General features: G+C 38.7%; 1 protein-coding gene across 1 annotated transcript; it reads left to right on the forward strand.

Moving 5' to 3' along the window:
- The first annotated feature begins 596 nt into the window (after nt 1-596).
- On the forward strand, nt 597-14,563 carry hmgn7 (high mobility group nucleosomal binding domain 7). The gene is made up of 6 exons (XM_036580019.1): nt 597-775; nt 2,245-2,271; nt 2,433-2,462; nt 4,487-4,534; nt 7,220-7,327; nt 14,451-14,563. The coding sequence occupies exons 1-6, from the start codon at nt 761-763 to the stop codon at nt 14,508-14,510; spliced, it is 288 nt and encodes a 95-aa protein (XP_036435912.1). The 5' UTR covers nt 597-760; the 3' UTR covers nt 14,511-14,563.
- Nucleotides 14,564-22,896: the final 8,333 nt, after the last annotated feature.

Here is a 22,896-nt window from a genome sequence, read left to right on the forward strand (position 1 = left end):
TGACATCAAGAGTCCTGGTTCCTATCCCCACCACTGTAAAGAAATCTTAGTCTTCAAGTTTTTCTACCATGAACCGTTTGATATCAAACCCCTTTTGAATGACTGTTTACATCCCAACAACTTAATTATACAGGGATTTTGAAAAATCGATGGAATTCCCCTTTAACACTAAAGGACGGGCAGCCTGCCTCTTCACCCTGACGGTTTATTGGGCAACAACTGCTGCCGCCATGACGATGCCAATATGACAGTACCCCGGGCTTCCTCTCAGGGACACGCAGAGGTGTGTTGGACGCGTGTATGTCTTGTTTTAAATCCCCATTCGAGCAAATATACAGCTGACGACTTGTGTTATGTGTGGTAAAGCTTACTACATCGACTCCATCCGCCCGTTTCAAGCAGAGAAACAACGCTCATTGTTTTTTTCCTTTTCTCTCCTGGAAGAAAATGTCGAGAGACTTTTTCAACGTTCCTTCTTCTCCTCCTCAGGATTTCGCGCCTAAAACGCAGCACGAGCTCGGAGTGGCTCGTCTGCGGCGAGCGGAGGCCGCCTCTGATTGGCCGAGCCCTACGTCAATTACACTTCGGCCGCGCCCCCTCCCCCCCATTCAACCACTGGCTCTAATGTAGCCCAGCTTCACTGTTTACTACAGAATTAGTGCATAGCGGACGGCAGTCTCTCCCTCATCTGTGAACTCCGAATTGTGAAAGATAGCCTGTTAGTTTCGCGTAAAAGGAGAAAATTTATCCAAAAGTCAACATGCCCAAGAGAAAGGTATGTAGAAAAGCCGAGCACAGCATGCGGGTATACTTTTGTCCCTCACAAATCAGTCGTGAAATTAGGAAGCCCTCGAGACAACGAGGGATTTTTTTTTTTCATAAAAATCCCTTCGACTTTTCTAGAATCTGTCGGCGGAGATCGAAGCGTCGTTATTTTTAGGATTTTTCTGACAAATCACCGTATTTTTCCTCGACCGCGGCGCGAATAGGGAGACGTTTTCTTTTTTCCTCGGGCAGCGCTTTCTCCAGCTCGGCTGTGGGCAGGAGTAGTGAGATCTCCATGCCCGTGTAGCCGCAGCCATGCTGCTGTATACTTCCCTCGCTCCCGTTCATCTCGAAGGCAGCTGCGCGGAAAAAGCGGCGGATTATAAGCGCGATAGGGCGCGAACCGCCGTCGAAGGGCCGCGAAAAAATACGACGACGACCCCAATTTCGGAAACCGCATCGATTTCCCTCGGAGGGCGTCGCGTTAATATAGAATTTTAAACGTTTTCTTTGTTCGCCGTGGACGACGGGCGTGTCATGACGCCTTCTTGCCGCCAGATGGCGCCGGAGAGGCGCTGTGATTCGCGCCCCTCCCCCTTTGGAGGAAAGGAGTTGAGCCTCCGCCGCGAAATGTCTCCGTGCAGAATCGGCGCACATAAACCTGCGTTTCCACACACCCGGTTAGATAACCTGCTGTGCTCAAAACAAACTGGTCGTGCAGGAATAGGCCACGTTTAAAAGATGTTTCTGATCAACGCGCTCTTCCCGGTCCGCACAACACTGTGGGACCGGGTTTAGACGAGCCCACGACTTCTTCACGACCTGCATACGACTTTCACGACTTTTTTCCCCTGCTGTTATGTTCTCAGTCCTCTCCCTACCTTTTACTTTTGAGCTTTTGGTGTTTTTTCGTTGCTTTTCAACCCAGTACACACTTGTATGGTTGCATTTGGGACGCTAATGTTAAAACAGCACGTTTGTGTTATTGTTCTACTTTATGTACATCATTTTTCTTTGCTTTTCAAGTAACAAAATGCAGCAAAAATAGCTGCCAACTGCTTTAAAACGTGTCAAAACATTATCAGAATTGCTTCATAGTTTATTTTAGGAGTATACAGCTTTAAATAAACACAATACACTTATAAAAGTCTTTATTTTCAGGGTTTTTTTGTTGTTTATAACTGTTACACTTAAAAAAGATGGTTGTTCAGTAAAGGCAATGGTTCTATGTAGAACCATGAGTTCTAGAAGGAACCGTTTCATGCATAAATGTTCTTCGCATGGTGAAATGGTGTTTTATATGGTTTTACAACCACATACAACACATTCTCCATCAGTCTGAAGAACAGTTTGACCATGCAAAAACCTTTAAGCATGTAATGGTTCTATGCAGAACTCATGGTTCCAAATAGAACCATTTCCTTTATTGAAGAACCGGCAAACCACATGACTGATATTTCTGTGTTTGTCTATTTGCAGGGAACCGATGGAGAGGTCAAGGAGGAGGTAAAAGCGAAATAAAAATCAATAAAAAGGCTCAAAACAATGTTTTAAAACAATAAAATTCGAAATAAAAGTCCTGTGAGAGGAATATGAGTTCTGTTTTTTAGTTAATACCTCTGCTCACCTTGTCACACCTGACATAACCCTGTGTTTTGCCTTCATAGCCTCAAAGAAGGTCTGCCAGGTTATCTGCAGTAAGTATCTTATTCACCTTCAGTTTTTTCCCCTTTTCTTTCCACTGACATGTACATAAAAAAACTGTATGTGGCTGTAAAGTGAGTCACATAACTTAATATGAAGTAAACAGGCATCTGCACACAACTCAATTTCATATGTATCCACACACAAGGGGGTGCTATTACTGAGACAAGACTTTTTCCTCTGTACCTTAACTTTAATTTCTTTTATTTAGGATGGTATTTCACAATTCCAGTGTTTAAGTTTCCCTATCCTTCTTAAATACATTTTATTTAGCATATTGAGGGTTTGATAATTACCTAAAGAGTTGAATCTGGTGTATAAGAGCAGTAAAAAACAATAAACTGTGCACTAAGTGGCCTGTGACTGAGAAACGCTGGTCCAGGAACAGTAATAATCTCAATCTGCAAAAGTTTAAATCTATTGGGTATTAAATTCTGACCTTGCAATGCTTTTATTTAGCTATTACTCTTTAGAGGAAAAATACTCTCAGTACACTACAGAAAGCAAGTCTTTTAATTTTGTATTAATTAATTATTTTATGATATTAATATTTTTTGTGAATAAATACAGTTGTTTGCAAATGTTTGACCACTTTTAATCAAATTACATGTGGAAAATTTAATATGAACTTAAACGTGGTGTTTTTCTTCTAATCTTAATGCACAGTTTCTGTTTATGTGTGGAGTTTAATATATTGGGGGGAAAAATAAAATGTGCTGTAACTTTTGCACATGCCACATTTTATTTTTTTTAAAAATATTTTTACATTTTATTTTAAGTTTTTGTGGTCCACAATATCAAATTTAGTAAATAAACAGTAATTGCGCATTGAAATATGCAGAAGAAAAATGTGTTTTCATAAGGGGTACCTGAACTTTTGCATATTGCTGTTAAATTCTGGCACACACAAAATTAGTGCACAGTTTGTATATTGTTGTAATCCATTAGAATCAGTGGTCCATTTTACATCCATATAACTCATAAAGACAAAGACGCAGTGAGGACAAAAAGTAAACATCACTCGAACTGCTGATGCCTGTCCAGTTAATTGTAGTGCAGAACTGCAGCAGGGACACTTTACAACACAGGATGGGTCAAAACAGTAAAGCTACAATTCCATTCTTAGGCCATAATCCCATTTCACCCCTCACCCCTACCACTCAGCCCTACTCCTCCGTTTTGTGCGTTCACGTCTAGGGGTAGGGTGTCCTGATTCTTGTTGAGATAGGGGGTGGGGCGAAGTGTTGGGGCTACATGACCCTCCAAATGGAGGTTTTTCAGACTCCAAACAGAGAGTTATGAGGAAAAAAAGAAAAACCGGCAAGATGGCTGAACAAGAGACCAAAGAAACCCACAAATGTGAGAATTTTCTCAGTTAAAATTATAATAATCATTGTATTATTTTAGTTTAATGTCGTTTTAATGTATTATGCTCTTTTTCTTCATAACAAGCACCGTTCCACCTTAAACGGTGCAGCAGTTACATTCTGGCGCCTCAGGCATCAGAACTGCTGTACCGTTTAAGGTGAAACAAGAAAATTTGAACAAGAAGCTGGTGAATATCTGACTTCAGCTTCATATCACTGAAGAATTAGGGGTGGGCGATAATAAATAATTGCCCCCTTCTTTGAAGGCATGTGATGCCCTAAATGTAACTAAAGTCCAGCAGTGAGGAGCTGAACTTTACCCTCCTCTGCTGTCACTGCAGACTGGCAGGGTCGCCTACAGAGCAGCACTAGTAGCTATAATACTCTTTTTATTTGAGGGTCCCATTTCAGAGGGAAGATTTCAACAACTACCCCTTGTATCTCAGTTCTAAGGGGCAAGGAGACACTCAAAAACAAGGGGTAGGGGTAAAAAGAAGAAGTGGGACTGGGCCTGACACTGCAGTCTATCTAGTACACAAGAAATCCATGTTTTGGATGAGACAGATCCTGTTTTGATCTGCCATAGCTTTCTGTTAGTGCCGTAATTACCCTTTTTTGATGGTTGAATGAATTGCTTCTGTTTCTCGTAGAAACCAGCTCCTCCTAAACCTGAACCCAAACCCAAGAAAACACCCAAGGTAAGAAGATCAGGATCAAAAGGAATGTTTTTATATCCCAGCCATATACAGTGTAGAGTGGAGTTAAATAATATTGTTCCAGGGCCCTGATGCACATACAAGTCTTCACCAGTGTTTACAAAACCACACGGCATGAATGAACAAGACGTAGACATAGACTACTCAGTGTAGTTACGCAACAGAGAGCAGTACAGTGAGAGAGCAACAGCCCAATTAGACTCAACAGTGCAGTACAGTACGCTAAAATACAAAACAGTGAGTACAGATAACTGTAACTTACAGTACAATAAATACAGTAAAACAAGACAAAGCATAGAATTACAGTGTGCTAAATTACATCATAGTAAACAGGGCTGGAAGATTCATCATTTTTTATATTGAAATTGCAATTTAAGACGACTTTCAAAACGCAAGAGCTGCAAATTTTGCTAAAATTATAGCCTACACTTAAAAAAAAAATGTAGAGGCCATCATTCTATATATAACCATGAACACTCAAAGACCCATTTGCCTGCTTAAATGTTTCTTTGCATGGTTAAATGGTTCTTCAGATAGAACCCTTGAAGAACCATCTTTGTGTGTACATTAGCAGAAATGTTGTTTTAAAGTTCTAAGGGGAAATTGAACTTAATGAGTTTGTGAACTGCCTGTAGATGAGTTAGACCAATCAGAGGCAACCAAACCTCCATGTGTTGTGACATCACAACCACGACCTACTGGCAGTTTGGCCCACTACACTCAGGGGTTGAGCCTCAAGCCAAAAAAGTGGATATTCTGGTCTTGTTGGCCAAAATAAATCAGGCCTGAATCTCAATTTATAAAAAAATTGCAATTTAAATCGCAGTTGCAATATTAGTCTGAAAAATCGCAGTTAGATGTTTTCTAAAATCGTTCAGCCTTAACAGTGAGTTCACAGACTTCATATAGTGCAGTCAAGCAAGATAATACGGTAAAATATGTTAAACTGCAGTATAATTTTAACCCTTGAACAACAAGATGCTACACATTTCATTTCATGTAGTTTATAATTTATGACCGTTATTAAACGAAAAACTTCTAAAAGCCTTAGAAGGTCTAGGTTTGAAACGATGGCTGAACCCTAAGCCCAAGATAGAAAAGTGCAGAGGGTAAACAAACCTATACACTTAACACTGTTTTATCACTCATGCCACAAAATGGATGACGCAGGACTGTAATATCTGTAGCACTTTGTTGCGATCTGTGCCGTGATGTGCGACCTGTGATGCAGCCACTGCCGCATCACTCATCTCACACACAGGTACTCAGTGTGGGGGGCAATAAGGACTATCTGGCTCACAGGATGGAGTGGTATTGGTGCGACTTTGGAGCAAGAGAGGGAGGGAGGGAGGGAACACTGATCCTCCAACTTTCTGAAAAGCTACTCTGAGCATCAATCTGCCCTCACACCGCACCCACACTCGGGTATGCAACAGTGCAGTTAAACAAGACGGTGCAGTGAAGTTTATATCGCTACAGTAAACAACATGATAGTGCAACTAAACAGGGCCGCCATAGTGAGTCACTCTAGAGTTAAGTTATAGATGCCTTTGGAAAAACATGGAGCGTTTTCAGTTTTCATAATGCAGTTAATACTTTAATACAGAAAATACTGCTAAATTTACATTTTTTAAAGGACTCAGTATAACTCGGTGTAATAAAAGTAAAAATTAATAAAACGTGCTGTGTACATGTTATTTAATATTATTTATTACTTATCTCTGATCCTGTTTTCCGGCTTTAGTCAGGGATTAGAGGAACTTTCTCTACTTCTAAAGGTTTCCAGGTTAGAGGTAGCTGCTCCAGGTTTAAACCCTTTCACTTTGGCTTGGTTGTTTTACTGCTGCGAGTCACACTGAAAAAGTGAAGTCAGCAATAATTTTTGGTTCCATTTTTTTTAAGCTAAACTTAACCTAAAATACATTAAGTAGAAGAAGAGCCGTGAGGTAGGTAAAGCTGGCGTTACAGTGTGCAGCAGAGAGAGAGATCAGGCTTTGTCTTTGATAAACAGAACAAAAATCTTGGGGTCCCTGCATATTTAGCAAGCTGTATGGTAAATTAGTTCCTTCACATATGAACTTCTGTATGATTGTATAAATACAAAAGTTCAAAACTGATCTCATCTGTTCAGGGTGTAAAGAGAAAATAAAAAATTGTAATTAACAAACCCACAAAATTCAAATCTCATCACAGAACACTTTCAATTTGAGTTTGCGAGTTCAGACCATGCGGGAAGACTGATTGAGGGAGGGGGGAGAACTGTGGCTTGAAGGCCAGACCCCCTCATAGCTGTAGTAGGACTGATTCAGGACTGAGGAACAGGGAGGAGACGGGGTGGTGGTGGGGACTGCGAACACTTCGTCATGGGAACAGAAGATGAGTATGTGAATTTATAGGGCGTTAGATTGGAAGAAGGAGGGGTTTCAATCATGCTCCTCCCCCCAAACTTCAGTTATAACATAACCACATTTAATGTAATTAGATGTTGTGACACAGCTGTAAGCATTTTCAGATTATGTAAAATTAATAAAAATGGCTATAGAAGGTTTTATTCTGACAAATGTTCCCTCACATACAGATACATAACCTACAAGCGTGAATTCATTCCCTCTTACTGATTCATCGTTTGAAGTTTGAGATTTTCTTTTTTCGCTGTCTCTTTGATAGAAAGAGAAAGAAGTGAACGACAAAAAGGAGGACAAGAAGACAAAGGCAAAGGCTGAGGAGAACAAGGAGGAGAACCAGTCAGAAAACGGAGAGACCAAGACTAATGAGGTACGTACACACACACACACACACACACACACACACACAGACACAGACACAGACGTACATGTAGAAGCAGTCAAGGTATTTCAGTGCAGCGGTCCTTTGCTGTACTGTTAAAAAGGGAACACTGAAACCCTCTACATGAATTAAAGGGTTCTTTGCATTGTTAGAGTTCTTCAGACTGATGTAGAATGTGCTATAGATGGTTCTGAATAAATTCTTTTTGAAAATGGTTCTATATAGCACCCAGAAGGGTTCTTCTGTTGTAACAATGTCAAGCTTGTTACAATAGAAGAACACTTTTTGGTGCTATATAGAACCTAATCTAATTTAATTCCAAAGAACCATTTCACGATGCAGAGAACCCTTTAATCATGCAGAGAGTTCTTTGAGTGTTCATGGTTCTATATACAACCATTTTCTTTACTAAAGAACCATCATTCTACCCTTTTTGAACACTCAACCCTCTGCATGGTTAAAGGGTTCTTTGCATCATGTAAGCGTTCTTCAGATTGGTGGAAGATGTGCATGAGTGTGCTACAGATGCTTCTGTATAGAACCTTTTTGAAAATGGTTCTATATAGCACCTAAAAGGGTTCTTCTGTTGTTAAAATCTTGACACTATAACAATAGAAGAATGCTTTTGGTGGCTATATAGAACCATTTTTAAAAAAAGGTTCTATACAGAACCATCTACAGCACATTCTCCGTCAGTCTGAAGAACGTTTCATGATGCAAAGAACCCTATAATCATGCAGAGGGTTCTTTGAGTGTTCATGGTTCTATATAGAGCCATTTTCTTTACTGAAGAACCTGTTTTTTTTTAGTGTGTACCATATAATGTCTATGCTTGATGTGTACTTGATTGAAAACGATTATAATAGATTAAGATTGATGCAGCTGAATCAGCCCTTATTGTTAATAGTGGCCAAAGAAAGGCATGTAAAGTGTACCGTCTATGTACTTCACTCCAAATAGGGCACGTAGCAGGACCAGACGTCAGTGCTGAAAGTCTGAAAACACTTAATCTTATGTTCCTTTGAGATTTATAACCTATTTTTCCAGGCAGACCCTACAGATACACACACAAAGCAGGATATAGGCACAATATTACAAGGAACAGAGCGTATGTATGCATACTGTACATAACTTTTACATGATTCTGTTGGTTAGAGATGGCACAATACTACTGAGGCCTATATAATTGATGGATAGATTTATATATACACGTACATATGTACACAGTGATGACCACAATCTGCAAACTTACACACTTAAAGATAGTTCTTTACTAAAAGCAATGGTTCTATATGCAGCCTTTTCATGCTTAAATGGTTCTTTCCATGGTGAAATGGTTCTTCAGATTGATGGACAATGTGTTGTGTATGGTTCTATATAGAATCTTTTTATTACGGGTTCTGTATAGCTCCAAAAAAGGTTCTTCTACTGTTGCAAGCTTGGCATCATAACAATAGAAGATGTTTAGCTATTTTCAAAAGGTAAAACCATATACAACACATTCTCCATCAGTGTGAAGATCTATTTTACCATGCAAAGAACCATATAAGCACAAAAAGCACTACGTGAATTTTTTTTTTTTTGTATATTTATTTTTAGTTTGTGAATCTCATTTGTGCAAATAAATCCTGCACAAAAATATGCAGGAAAGTGCCATATTTAAATGTGCTCCCTATAAAGGGAATATTTTCACTTAGAAAAATTAACAGAACATAGTTTGACCAGGGGTCAAGATACAGAAACATGCCGAATATAATAATGTCAAATCCAGATTTATCTTGAGTAATCAGATAATGGGGAAACTCCAGGTCTATGTGAGTCAGACGGTAATCAGATTTTTGCTTTACAAACAGCCAATAAACTCACAGAAGAAGACATGACGTAAACGAAATGTAAAACTCAAACATTGCGCCACTTTACAGAAGTTTACTAGAGGATGAAGAATATTTAAATTCTTCATTTCGTCAAGCATGTATTTGGTTTCTCCAAAAGTGTTTTGCTGCGTCTCGCGGCGACGCTGCTCACTTGTTTCTGGTACTGCCGTCTGTTTTCACACATGCGCAGACTGAGAAATAAGAAATCAGAGTAAGAGTTTACAGCACTGAGAAATCTAATTACTGAGCTAACATCCAGCTCTCTTTATCAGATTTCTAGAATTACTCTGATCTAAGAAATCAGAGTGTGCTGTTTAAATGACCATTTGAATAATCAGATAACTGCATAAATCCGATTATGATCGGATTATTGAGTGTATGTAAACACATTCAGTGTGGCATAAATTCTGACATCCAACACACTTTGAGACCCGCTTATTTTAAGTGCTTTAGATTGTCCTAAATTGGCTTACAGTTGTCTTTATGAAAGAGTAGTGTGTGTGTGTGTGTGTGTGTGTGTGTGTGTGTGTGTGTGTGTGTGTGTGTAAGTAAGAGTTTCTACACTCATGAAATGTTCTAGATTACATGACTTGCAGGTCTTGAAGCTTTTATTCCTGCTTTTTACTTGACTACATGAGGCAAACATGTAAAACACTATTGAATTAAACAAACATTGGGACACTAAAGTCTTTAACTGATGATTTGTATCAATGCTTTTACTCACAAACAGAAAATTTTATTTGAGTCGTTGTTCTTTGCATAAATTAAACCCACAGAGCCAGTTTCACAGACCCATATTTATCTTATGCCCAGAAAAGCTTTTCAGTGGATTCACCATTGAAATTACAGTTTAACCCAAGTACAAGAAACCTGTTCAAAGTCTTGTGTTTCTTAACCAGCCGATGAAAAGTTGGAGCTTGTTTTTGAAGATATAGACTCTAATGAGCTGGACATCTGAAGACTCCTGTTGAAAAGCTTAGTGTCGTATTGATCTGGAGGGTGTTTCTAGCTCCGGTGCTGTAATCTACCGTAGTTTTCTCTGCACCCGTCATAGTGATCAAGCTAATGATCAAGTCCTTCTGGAGCTGAATCTGGAAGGTATTTCACAAATCACTGTATTTAGACATTGTTTTTTAGGCTAGAAACAAATGAAGCTATGAAATAACTAGGCTGGATATTATAAGCAACTTTGCAATATAAACAATTTAGAAAAATCAGATAAATGAGGATAAAGATTAATATCGATATTTTCATTATTTAATACCATGGGTATTCTCTATCAACTTAATTAGTATTTTACTGCTGTAAAATACAACTTTACAGAAGGAGGAAAAAACATACCATACTTTCAATGTAAGTCAGTGGAACCAGACTTTTTTCCAAGTCATTTTGGGTCGTTTCTTTTGGTCCATTCATCATGAAATTGGCACAGTGTCAAGGAAAACAGGCTTTTCTCAAATTATGTCAAAAAATGAAAAATGGAGATGTGAAGTTGGAGGTGTTAATTGGCCGGACTGAGCATGAGAAAAATGATGACTTCATTGCTGTTAATATTTTGATGACTCCATTGGTTTTCTTTCTTTTCCATTTTTGTGCCCAATTCTTTAAAAGGAAAACATCATAGTGAAGACGTTACTGTGTTAAAAATGGTCAGATTTTTCATCTGTGAGAATCAGCTTGGTATGAAAAGACAACCCAGCACCAAAATAATTAACTAAAAATAAGAAAAATGCTGCTTCCAGTGTTTCTTGGCGTAGCAGCACATCGCAGCTGATAGGCCAGCTCACTGCTGCTGGTTGTGCAAATGAAGTAAAACCAGGACCGGAGGGCAGGATCATGGATTGGAGTGCAGAGCACTCGCATTTACAAACTGGAAAGTAAAGAACTAATCACAAAGTGATCCCAGGCCGAGAAAGAACCGATGTTTGGGTGAAGGACCGTGTCTGAAGCTCCTCGTTGTTGCTGTCTGATTACGTATTAATTTCCATTTGTACGTTCTGTTTTTCCCTCTCCCCATTTCCCCTCATTTCTCCTTCTCATCTCTGATCATCAGAGTGGGTCTGGCGTTCTAGTGTTACAGCAGAAGCTGCCTAGAACTTCAGCCAGAGTTTTCAGGATTTTCTCTGCTTTTACAGTCATACAAATGTTCTAGATAGTTTTCTTAAAATACAGCCATCTGGTGAAGATGTGGTCTGAACTCCTCACTTACATTCATTCATTCATCCATCAGTTTCATTCATTCAGTCATTCATTAATTTCATTCATTGATGTTCACTTTAATTTATTGTACCAGTGAAGTCATATTTATTTATACACCCATAAAAAAGATGGTTCTTCAAGGGTTCTTTAGTACAGACAATGATTCTATGTAGAACCATGGACAATCAAAGAACCCTTTGCATGATTTTAAAGGGTTCTTTGTGTCATGAAAGGGTTTCAGGTTGATAAATGTGCATGAGATGGTTCTATATAGAACCTTTTTTGAAAACGGTTCTATATCACACCAAAAAGGGTTCTGCTGTTGTTGCAACATCAAGCTTGTTACAATAGAAGAACCCTTTTTGGTGCTGTATAGAATCTAATCTAATTCCAAAGAACCATTTCATGATGCAAAGAACCCTTTAATCATGCAAAGAGTTCTTTGAGTGTTCATAGTTCTATATAGAACTATTTTCTTTACTAAAGAACCCTTGAAGAACTGTCATTTTACCCTTTTTTTTGAAAAAGGTTTTCTGTAGACCAAAAAGGGTTCTGCTATGGTAACAATGTCAAGCTTGTTACAATTGAAGAACCCTTTTTGATGTTCAGCACGTTTAAAACAAGTGCCACACAATCCAGTAAAATATGAAAGAAAACAAATGTATAGACCAGGAATTAGGAGAATAAAATATGCAATAGAAGTGATATAATATTAACAGTAATAAAAACACAAATAACAAAATCCACTGCTCAGAATATACGGTCAGAAATGCTGTCCAGACTGGCTGGGACAAAACCACATTCACGTTAATCTGGCAGGTGATAAAGGTTTAAAAAGCTAAGATGAACTTGAGATTTTTAAAGTTGGTTTTATTGCAAATTCTTTGGATATTCGACTTTACATTTTCAAACCTAAACGACCAAATAGATTTCAGAAATGTCCACAGTTAAATTTGGCTGAATGTGGTTCTGAAACACAGATCACCGACACTAGGCTGGGCCTACGCTACATGATTTTTTGCCCAATAATCCTGATTTGCCCTTCGCAATCTGAAACGATTTTCCAGGTCGGAAGATCGATCAGAAGCGACTGACGGTGTGGATGTTCTGGTAGTGCGAGCGGAGAAATGAGTGAATCATTAGCCCTCTGATCGAACAACTCTGAAGTGATCAGAGACCCTCCGATATTATTAAACATGTTTGATATTTACAACTCAAACCGTTCACGAGTCCTGCAGTGAGAGAAGGTCAGAGATTTACACAATGAGTGATTCAATCAGCCAATCAGAGCTTGAAAAGCGGAGAAACAGGTGGAGAGACGCGCCTGAGCAGCGGAGCGGAGACAGAGGAGCTGCAAGTAAAACACGGCAGATTAGAGCCGAAATCATGATTGTAGTGTTGATCCAGATCAGGTCGCTGTCTTTACAGCTTCAGCTCAGCTGCCAGTTTGTAGTGAAATATTTCTCCAGCTCTCACTGAATCAGCGGTTCTCTCCACAGATTAATCCCCAGTTTGCGCTTTCGTTGCGCGTTAAAGCACAAACAGGACCAGTAAGTTCAGCTCTGTTTGTGTCATGTGATCTGAGGAGATCTGGGAGTTTGAGTTCTTATTCGTAGCCCGAACTCGTTAGCTGCTTTCCAGAGCCAGGACTGCAGCTGAAGTAATGCATGTCCTCGGTAGGACAGTCCTTAGTAGCCTATTGGTCACACAAATGGAACAGCACTAACGAGGCTGCGTGGTAATATTCATATGTAGACTGATAAACTACGTTAAATGAATACTTGTAAATAAAATACGATATACAGACGCTATACGATGGACGAATACTTTAATTAGTGATTTTACACTTTATAAGGTAACGAAGACGAATTCAAGTACGTGAACAGCTTACATTTTAAAACAAGCTCTGCTCCAACGGCTTCGGTTTCTGCCATTTTCATGAATTTTTTATTTTATTTTTTTCCCTTCATTTTTTCCATCATTCAGGCACAGAGAACTGTCGGTACCGAAGGTCTGGAAAGATACATCTGTTCCGTCCTTGAAATCACTCAGAACGTAGGCTGCATTTCTAGGCCGAATACGAAGGATCCTTTACTTTGGAACGGCCTTCTATGACATAGCGGCTGAGAAATGCAGCTGATATGTGTGTTATACTCTTTCTTTGCTCTGTCGTCTAGTCTGAGCGTCTCACGACAACGAGACAAGGAATTCAGTGACAAACTGACGTTAAGTTTGTGATGCTGTGTGTTTTAGAAATCTGTTAAGATTTTAAAAGCTGTAGTGTCCAGCCAACCTTTATGGTGTCATGAAGGTGTCGTCAAAACTGTGCTTAAGTTTTATATTCTTAGTATTTGGCTAAACGAAGGTAAAATCTTATCAAATCACTCATGTGGAGAGAGTCGTGTTCCTTAACTGGGATTAGTAGTTGACTCTTTTACTTCAAGTGATTCGATGTGATTTTGCCTTATTTTAGCTAAATACATGGGGGGATACATATGTTATAGTGTGTTCTCAGGAGAGAAGAAATGTGGGTTTGATCATTTTTGGATGTTTGTTTTATGAGGAAAGTAGAATATCCTGTGAATGTCCAACTTCACTGCTCCATAACACATAAAAATGCTGCTTTTTTGGTGAAACGTATTGTCAGTGTTGAAGCACATTGGATGAACTGTTGGCAGCTGCTTTGTTTTACTTTGTTTATCACTGCTGTTGGAACAAAACCTCATATCTCCAAAATGGTAACTTTACAGGAGAAGATAAAAACTTACTTTACTTTTAATGCAAGTCAATAGAACCTGATTTTTTTCCCAAGTCATTTTAGGTCATTTCTTTTGATCCATTTCTCATGAAATTTACACACAATGTAAAGGACAACAGGCATTTTCAAATTATGACAAACTGAAAAACAGCAGCAGGGATAGGATTTTTTCCGTTTTTAGCATATGTGCAGCTTTAGCAGGCACACAACTCTAAGGGTAATTCTGATTGGTGCTGGCAACACTGGCTGAAACTTGATTGGTCTGTTTGTCGCCATGCAGGTTGAGAAGACTCCAGAGGAGGAGCCTGAGGGGGAGAAGGAGGAGACTAAGGCTGAGTAGCGCTCCACCCATCCATCATTGTTTTTTTTTGTGTCTCTCTCTCTCTCTCTCTCTCTCTCTCTCTCTTCCCCATCCGTCCGTCAAACTATCCTCCCCTTTCTCCCTCCTCTCTCTCTCTCTCTCTCTCTCTCTCTCCCCTCTTCCCTCTCTCTCTCTCTCTCTCTCTCTCTCTCTCTCTCTCTCTCCCCTCTTCCCTCTCTCTCTCTCTCTCTCTCTCTCTCTCTCTCTCTCTCTCTCTCTCTCTCTCTCTCTCTCTCTCTCTCTCTCTCTCCCCCTCCCCTCTTCCCTCTCTCTCTCTCTCTCCCCCCCTCTCTTTCAGCAGGTTCCGAGCCCCAAACGGATCCCTCTATCCACAATTGTCACCAGAGGAATATTTTTATCAACAATTTTGTAAATACTGGTTCAGGTTTTTAGCACAAAAACAAAAAGCTAAAAGAAGGGGGTTTTCAGCCGTGATCTAAGTTGTCTCCAACACGAGGTGTGAAAAGGCGGCGACTTTGGGTTTTGGTGTAGTTTTGTTTTTTGCTTTTTTTTTCTTTCTTTTTCTTTAATTTTATTATTATTATTTTTTTTAAAGCAGATGGTCTGTATCTCGGTGTCGGAGTTAGAGGCGTTGGACCTGCATTGGTGGCTGGTTGTGTGTGTGTGTCTTAGTGATTGTGGTCTTATCCTGGATTTTGTGCCCTGTTTGTTCTTAATTTGGGGGTTTGTTTTATTTTCTTTTTAAAAAACAAAAACAAAAACCAACGGTTGTCGAGGAGACAGAGGAATCAATCCTACAAAATATTGAAAATAAAACCAAGAAAACTACACAAAACATGTAACATTCCAGGTGCCTCCTGGCTTTGGAAAGAATCATGCCACAGACGCGATCTGATGAACAGTTGTCAGTTAACGGGGACTGTAAAGGGTGGGGTTGGGTGGGGTTGGGTGGGGGGTTATGCAGTTGTGTGGGACTTTTTTTGAAATTATGGGATTTAAAATGTTTTTGGGAGTTTTTTTAACACTGAAAATTCATCTGTGAAAGAGTAGCGTGCCCTGAATCTCACTCAATAAAACCATCATTGGAGTTTTCCTCAAACTGACTTGGTTCAGGTGTCTTTTCTGTGCATGTTTCAGTTTGTAAACTGCAGTGTTACAGAACGAACACTATCATTCAGAGTCTGTAATCACCGGCCATATTAACTTTTCTTTTTTATTAACTTGTACAATCAGGCAAATGTTTTTGTGTCCCTGGCCAAATGACGTTTTGCTGATTTTCTGTATTGTGAGTGTGAGCTAATTCCTGTACAGAGAACACAATTCTGCACATTTTAACCCTTGTGTGGTGTTGATGTGTTACTCAGTGGTCTGCTGGACCCACCACATTATTGTTTTTATAATCAATATGGCCATAACAATTTATATAAAAACACCAGATGTTTAAAATATCACAAGTGTCCAGTGTAGGGTTCTCCTTTAGCAGCTGTAGCCAGTCAGCAGCCTGTACATGTTGTCCACCCTCTCGCACAAACACAGCAGGCCATGTAGTAGGAGAACAGAGTGAAGGACACAGCACCTCCACACTTTTATTCCCTGCGGGTTCAGCCCAACACCACATGTGTAATATAAATGTGTGGGGATGAACAGTGAGAAGGCACTGAAAATGGGTTATTTTATAGTTCTTCACAGAAAATGAGCAAAGACCAAGAATCTGCGGTTGAAATAATAATAAATTGCATCATTTGTTCTTTTGGTAAATATTGAAAATGGGTCCCACAGACCTGAACACCACACAAGAGTTAAAACACAATTAACGTTCATTTCCTTCATTTAACACGTTAGGGGAAAAAATCAAATGAAATTGTTATTGGCACGTCGCATTTACATTGTGCAAAGGTGGGTAAAAATCTTAAGTGGGTAGCCCCCTTGTAGTACTTAAATATAATAGCTCATCTGCTGCTGCACAGTTTGTGTCGGTCATCCTCTTGTTCTTCATCAGTGGTCACAGGACGCTGTTGGCTGGATATTTTTGGTTGGTGGACTATTCTCAGTCCAGCAGTGACACTGAGGTGTTCAAAACTCCAGCAGCACTGCTGTGTCTGATCCACTCAGACCAACGCAACACACACTAACACACCACCACCACGTCAGTGTTACTGCAGTGCTGAGAATGATCCACCTCCCAAATAGTACCTGCTCTGTGAGGGTCCATGGGGGTCCTGACCACTGAAGAACAGGGTAAAAGGGGGCTAACAAAGTATGCAGAGAAACAGATGGACTACAGTCTGTAACTGTAGATCTACAAAGTGCACCTATATAGTAAGTGGAGCTGATAAAATGGACAATGAGCATAGAAACAAGGAGGTGGTCATAATGTTATGCCTGATCAGTGTGTGTATACATATATATATATATATATATATATATATATATATATAGACACACATACACAATATACATTAGTATACACCATTGTTGCACCATTTTAATGTATAGTTTTGTACAGTAATGTAAGTTATGAAATAAATGTTATGATATGTACAGTTGCACACATTGCCGTATATGCAAATTGTGAGTCTGTGGTACATAAATGAGTTGCAGGTTACACAGGATAGAATATTGATGATGTATATCGCTGCTGTCGAAACAAAACCTTCTATCTGTCATTTTTCAGTTTTTGTCATAATCTGAAAAAGCCTGTTCTGTACATTGTGTGTAAATTTCAAACGTTTTGGTTCCATTGACTTACATTAAAAGTAGATTAGGTTTTTTTCTTCTCCTGTAAAACTACCATTTTGGAGATATGAGGTTTTCTTTCGACAACAATGAAATATATTCCAGATTATACGAGATATGGACAGAAGATGTACAAGATGTCAATCTGTATTTGCAGGTATAGATTGGCTAGAAGTTACAGTAAGATCAGAGTGAGTCTGAGGTGTGGATTGTGTGTGGAGATCATGATGATGGGTAATATTTAATTAGTGATATTTTTCCCCTCAAATATGTTAAATTGTGCACGAAAACGTGAAGAGAATTGGCATATTTAGGTTTCCTGTAGAGCAAGTGTGACAGGCTCCAGTCCTCCATAGGCCAAAACACTGCAGACTTCAGCTCACTGCCTCATTAAAGCAAGACCTTCATGAACTGAATTCGGAGTGATAGATGAGGGTAAACGCTGATCTCTGCAGCACTCTGGCACCAAAGGTCCCCACTTTGACATGACTGCTTTCCTTTTAAGGGGGTGGGATGTAGTATTTGTCCCCAAAGAGTGGGGGTGGTGGTGGTGTGGCCCAAGGAATACTGGTCCAGGTGGACAAAAAAAACCCCAAAAACAACACCTAAACACAGACAACACAGTTTGTACAAGTATGCCTGATGTAGAATAAGTTTCCATAATATTCAGTAAATGCTTAACAATATGAAATCTTTATTCCTACTGAGGGGTACATACTGGGTATTCTGCCTACGAGCCGCTTTGACCTCTGTGTTATCGGGTCACGTTGTTCCACTCAGCGGTGTTACTACATGTTGTGGGACTCAATATACATCTTTTCAGTAATGAATGACTCAATGGGAAAAACGATGTTTTAAGCTTCTGGGCTTTTAAATGAATTCACTCTATAATAAAAACATTATTGTACAAATATTTTAATAATTACATTTCAACGGAAAGAGCTGCTTTAAGTTAATTTATTCATGTCAAACACCTGTGCAGGTTGTTGTAAAGGACCCTTTAACCATGTTTAAAATGTCTTCTACATTTACTTTACATACATATTTATGAAGTTTTATATCAGTGGGACACAAATGGCACCAACATAGCTTTGAGAACACTATAATAAACTTGGTATTTGTATATATTTATATATATAAAGTAGTTGTCAAATCTTAAGGCAGGAATTTTACAATATTGTTTACAATAAGAATTTAAACAACATTTATTTGTATTCGCTTTTTACAACTAGTGTTGTCTCAAAGCAGCTTTACAGAAAAGCAGTTTATGAAAGGAAAACAGATTATGGAAGGGTTATTAAAAGAATAAAAAGAAAATAAGAAAATAAAAGAAAAATAAACAGGAATCCATGTATAGATGTAAGGAAGTGAATCCGGGTCCAGGCTTGAACATCTTTCGGAAATATTCTGATTAATCCAGGAGGAAGTAATGTAAAGTTAGAACCATCTCATAGGTTCTCTGTGAAAGTGAGAGATGCTGGTGGCTCGACTTAAATTATTTAAAGCATGTTATTTATCATTGAGGATGTTCGTGTTCAAATATACCACAGATGCCTGCACTCAGCAATTAAACAAGGCTTGTTCAATGTGTTACATTTGAATTTTGTATTTTGCAGAGCAAACGCACCACTAAGTAAAAGGCGCGAGGTTAAGGGTTTGAAATACTGAATAAAACCCTTAAAATAAAAACAAGAAAGTAACTTTTCACTTAGAAAATAAAAGCAAATGTTTGACCAAAGGTGTTTAAACCTTTACATACAAATGTGTATTCAAAAATAACGCAGTGTGTTTTTAGACGTTTTATTACAAATTTCAAGAGTTCTGTGAACGCAAAGTTTTTAATGATAAGTGATACACTGTGATTGTTCACATGAAGTCATCTGTCCTGAGATTTGATCTACACTTTTGAAATATGAGGAGTTCTGAATGTTCATTTCATTCTAATTTATTTCTGATGTTATATAATTTTCTCAGTCATTGTTAAATCTTTTACCGGTGCGTTAATCGTAACAGACACTACAACTTCTTCATTTTGATTTCGTCCTAAGGTCCTAATAACTATTTGAGGTGATGTACAGGATCATATTAGAATCATTTTGTACACTTTTCTTTGCAACCCAAAAATATTGTTGATTCCAAACTTTTGAACTGTAGTATAGTATTTATAGTTCAAAGCTCTGGAATCAGTAGGAGAGTATCTGGCTTTGCACATATTTGATTATGAATCTTTAGTAAACTATTATACACCATAAGAACTCAGATTTCACCTTGATTCAGTTTGATAATTCTGAATCATACCGAAATAAAGTTGAACAATACACAAATGTAACAGAAGTAACGAGCATTATATTAAGAACATCCGTACACCTATTAATTCATGCAGTTATTAACCGGCCAATAGTGTGGCAGCAGTGCATAAAACCATGCAGATACTGGCCAGCAGCTTTTGATAATGTTCACATCAACCAATACCTATCCACTGACACAGCTAATGCAATGGTGTGCCAGCTGTGGTGGTCCATCCTTCCAAGCTGGTCCACCTGGCGTCATAGATGTTGTTCCGTTGGATGAAGTTTGCTAACATCACTTTATGAAATTAAAAAGGAAATAATGTGTTAAATGAGCAGAGATACACTGGGAGGTTATCACTGCTGTGGCTAAACACTCTGAAAACAATCTAGATAAGAAGGGGGGACCACCATGGTCACCACAATGGCAATGTCCTATTAATTAAGGTTTTTAATAAATATTTCCTTTATCAAAACAACACCAGACAGTTTTTTTTATTTATTTATTTATTTTTTGCTAGTGAATTCAATGGATACAGGATAAACATAGTTCTACTATTCTGGCTACAAATTCTTGATTTTAGCCAGTGGCCAGTGCAAATAGATTTAGATCTGTCTACTGCTTAGAGCCGTGTTCTCAAACTCCAGGCTTGAATGGCTGCAGCCAGACAGGAAACTAGTTTGAGAACCCTGGTCTATAAGGCAAAATGCAAAAATGTATCTACACACACACACACACACACACACACACATATATATATATATATATATATATATATGTGTGTGTATATATATATACACACACAATTCATCAGTCTGAGGGTTGTGAGTCAATTGCATAAATTCTGATGTTATAATTGAGCAAAATTGATCAAAATATGTTCATGAGTATCATTGTTTTCATCCAAAATGAAATTTTCAGGCTTTGGTGCCAGTATTCAGGCTGGTGGAGGTGGTGTAAAGATGTGGGGAAGGTTTTCTTGGCACACTTTGGGCTGTTAATACTGATCAATGATCACTTGGATGCAAACGCCTACCATATATGCACTGTATTCACTAGCAAAAAAAAAAACCTAAGACCAATTGTTGTTTTGGTGACCATGTGGTCCCCCCTTTTGATCTAGGTTGTTTTTAGGCAATGTGATAACCTCTCAGTCTAACGCCAGCTCAATCAACACATTATTATTTCATAAAGTGATGTTAGCAAACTTCATCCAATGGAACAACATCTATGATGCCAGGTGGACCAGCTTGGAAAGAGGGACCACCACAGTTGCCACATCATCGCATTAGCTGTATCAGTGTTTAGGTAATGAATTTGATTAAATATAATTTGGTGCCATTAGTCAGGTGTCCAACCAAACAGGTTTGTGAAAAGGAAAAACAGAAGTGCCCGCTGCATTTTAGTGCCCAAAATCTGAAATGCTGTGGTCAGGGGGACCAGACAATAGTCAGTGTCAACCCCTGCCTGCTCTAGGCCACATGTATGGAATGCATGTGTTAATACAGGGTGAATGAAAAAAGATTAATCCGATTTCAAAGTGTCATATTTTTACAACCGTGATGCACCGAGGAACCAATCACAATCCAATTGAAAGAGGGGGTCATAGAGTTTCTGACTGTCGCCGGAAGATGACTCCCTTCAGTCTGAGAGGAGATGCGACCCCTGTGCAGAAAGCGTTCTGCGTTCTCCACTTCAATAAGAGTGAATCCATCATAACTGCAGCATGATTTTCGTGGGCAGTGAATCTCCAACAGCTCAGAGCGTTCGTCGCTGGTTCCACAACACTGGATGATCTCCGAAAACGCACTGAAAGAGCCGTGAGTGCAGCGACACCCAACATGCTCAATCGAGTATGGGGTGAATTTGACTATGGTGTTGATGTTGTCTGTACCGCTGGAGGAGGTTCATACTGAGACCTTGTAAAATTACATAATAAACTTTATGCTCATTTAAACCATTTACAGTTTACTGCATTGTTCTGTAATGATTTACAAGTGAAATAAATCATTTTGAAATCTTTTTGAATCACCTTGTGTATCTCCTAAACAGTCTTCACTGTTCAGTTTCGACCACAAGTTCTCAGTCCTGTTCCTGGATTTCCTCACAACTGACCCCCTCATTACCAGCCGCTTCCTGAGGTTAAAATGGGGGTGTGGAAATACACTACAGGTACTCTGGTGTTCTCTATTTGGAGGGGGAACCATGTCACAAAGGCCTCAGGGCTTAAAAAGATGCTGAAAATATTAGGCACAGCTCCAAAAGTCAGTATGTACATTTACACAGTTGAGCTAAGATTAAATAACACTTTTCCCTTATGATTCTCTGATAGTCGCTCTGCATTTGTAAAACAGCTCGTTGCAAAAACAATTTTCAAACCATTTTTATATAAAACCATATTTTAAGAGGTTTAACTCAGGAATTTGTATAAAACAGATTCATGTTTACTTTTCATATAATTAACGTTATACTACATTTAAAAATATGTATTTTATTTAAAAATGTTTTTTTCACAGATTTTGTTCACTGGTGTTATCATGACTATTATTTTACATTTTAACATTTTTTTTAGCTCTAATAAACTGCTTCTTTGGGTCGAGGCTCATCAGAGAGGAAGCATCTCAAGGCATGAGAAGGCGAGTCACACTCGCTATATTTCATTAATTTATTAATAATTTTGTTTATCAGGCAGCTCATAACTTCTATGTGTCAGTGGTGTTATGAGCTTTAATGGCTGGGTAATTAAAATTTTGTCAAAATAATGTCGAATATCATTTTTGTTACTTATTTTAAATACACAAGGTCACCTGACGGCCAATGAATCAGCCAGTTTACAAAATCCTCAGTTTTAACCAGGGCGTCACTGGAGTCACCGTCACTGGTGTTACACCACATTCATACAACACCAGTGACTGTAAAATATGTTTGAATGAAGCTTTTTTGTACATATATAATAATAGGAGATAATGGACATATTAAGACTTTTTGATTTTTGAAAAGTGTATCCACCTGAATTCCCACTTCAAATGGAGAATGACCTCTGTCTGCTGATGAGTTCACCAGTTTCAGAGTTTCGGCAGCTCCAGAGTGAGACTTTAAGAAAGTTACACAGCCAGAGACTCAGTGCACTGAAACACGCTTGCTGTGTCTCTATTTCAACAGCGATACACAGACGGTAGGGTCAGAATTTGGCTTTAGATCAGGGCGGAGCTGAATTTAAAGGCCCCACATCATGAAAAACTGAATTTTACAGCTTTTTTTAATAAGTAAGCCTGATTTGTGTAAAACCTTCATTCCACAGTCCATACAGCCCATATAAGGAAGGTGCGCTGCAAAAACAGTCTGGAATTCACTGTTTCTGTGATGTAAAAACCAGCAC

This window comes from Colossoma macropomum, unplaced genomic scaffold, assembly GCF_904425465.1.
Source record: "Colossoma macropomum unplaced genomic scaffold, Colossoma_macropomum, whole genome shotgun sequence".
In the NCBI taxonomy this organism is placed as follows: Eukaryota; Metazoa; Chordata; class Actinopteri; order Characiformes; family Serrasalmidae; genus Colossoma; species Colossoma macropomum.

What these genes read in the sequence shown, in the direction of transcription:
- hmgn7 (XM_036580019.1), top strand. An exon ending in AACCCAAGAAAACACCCAAG is followed by an intron (nt 4,535 to 7,219) that starts GTAAGAAGATCA and finishes TCTCTTTGATAG; the next exon opens with AAAGAGAAAGAAGTGAACGA. An exon ending in GAGAGACCAAGACTAATGAG is followed by an intron (nt 7,328 to 14,450) that starts GTACGTACACAC and finishes GTCGCCATGCAG; the next exon opens with GTTGAGAAGACTCCAGAGGA.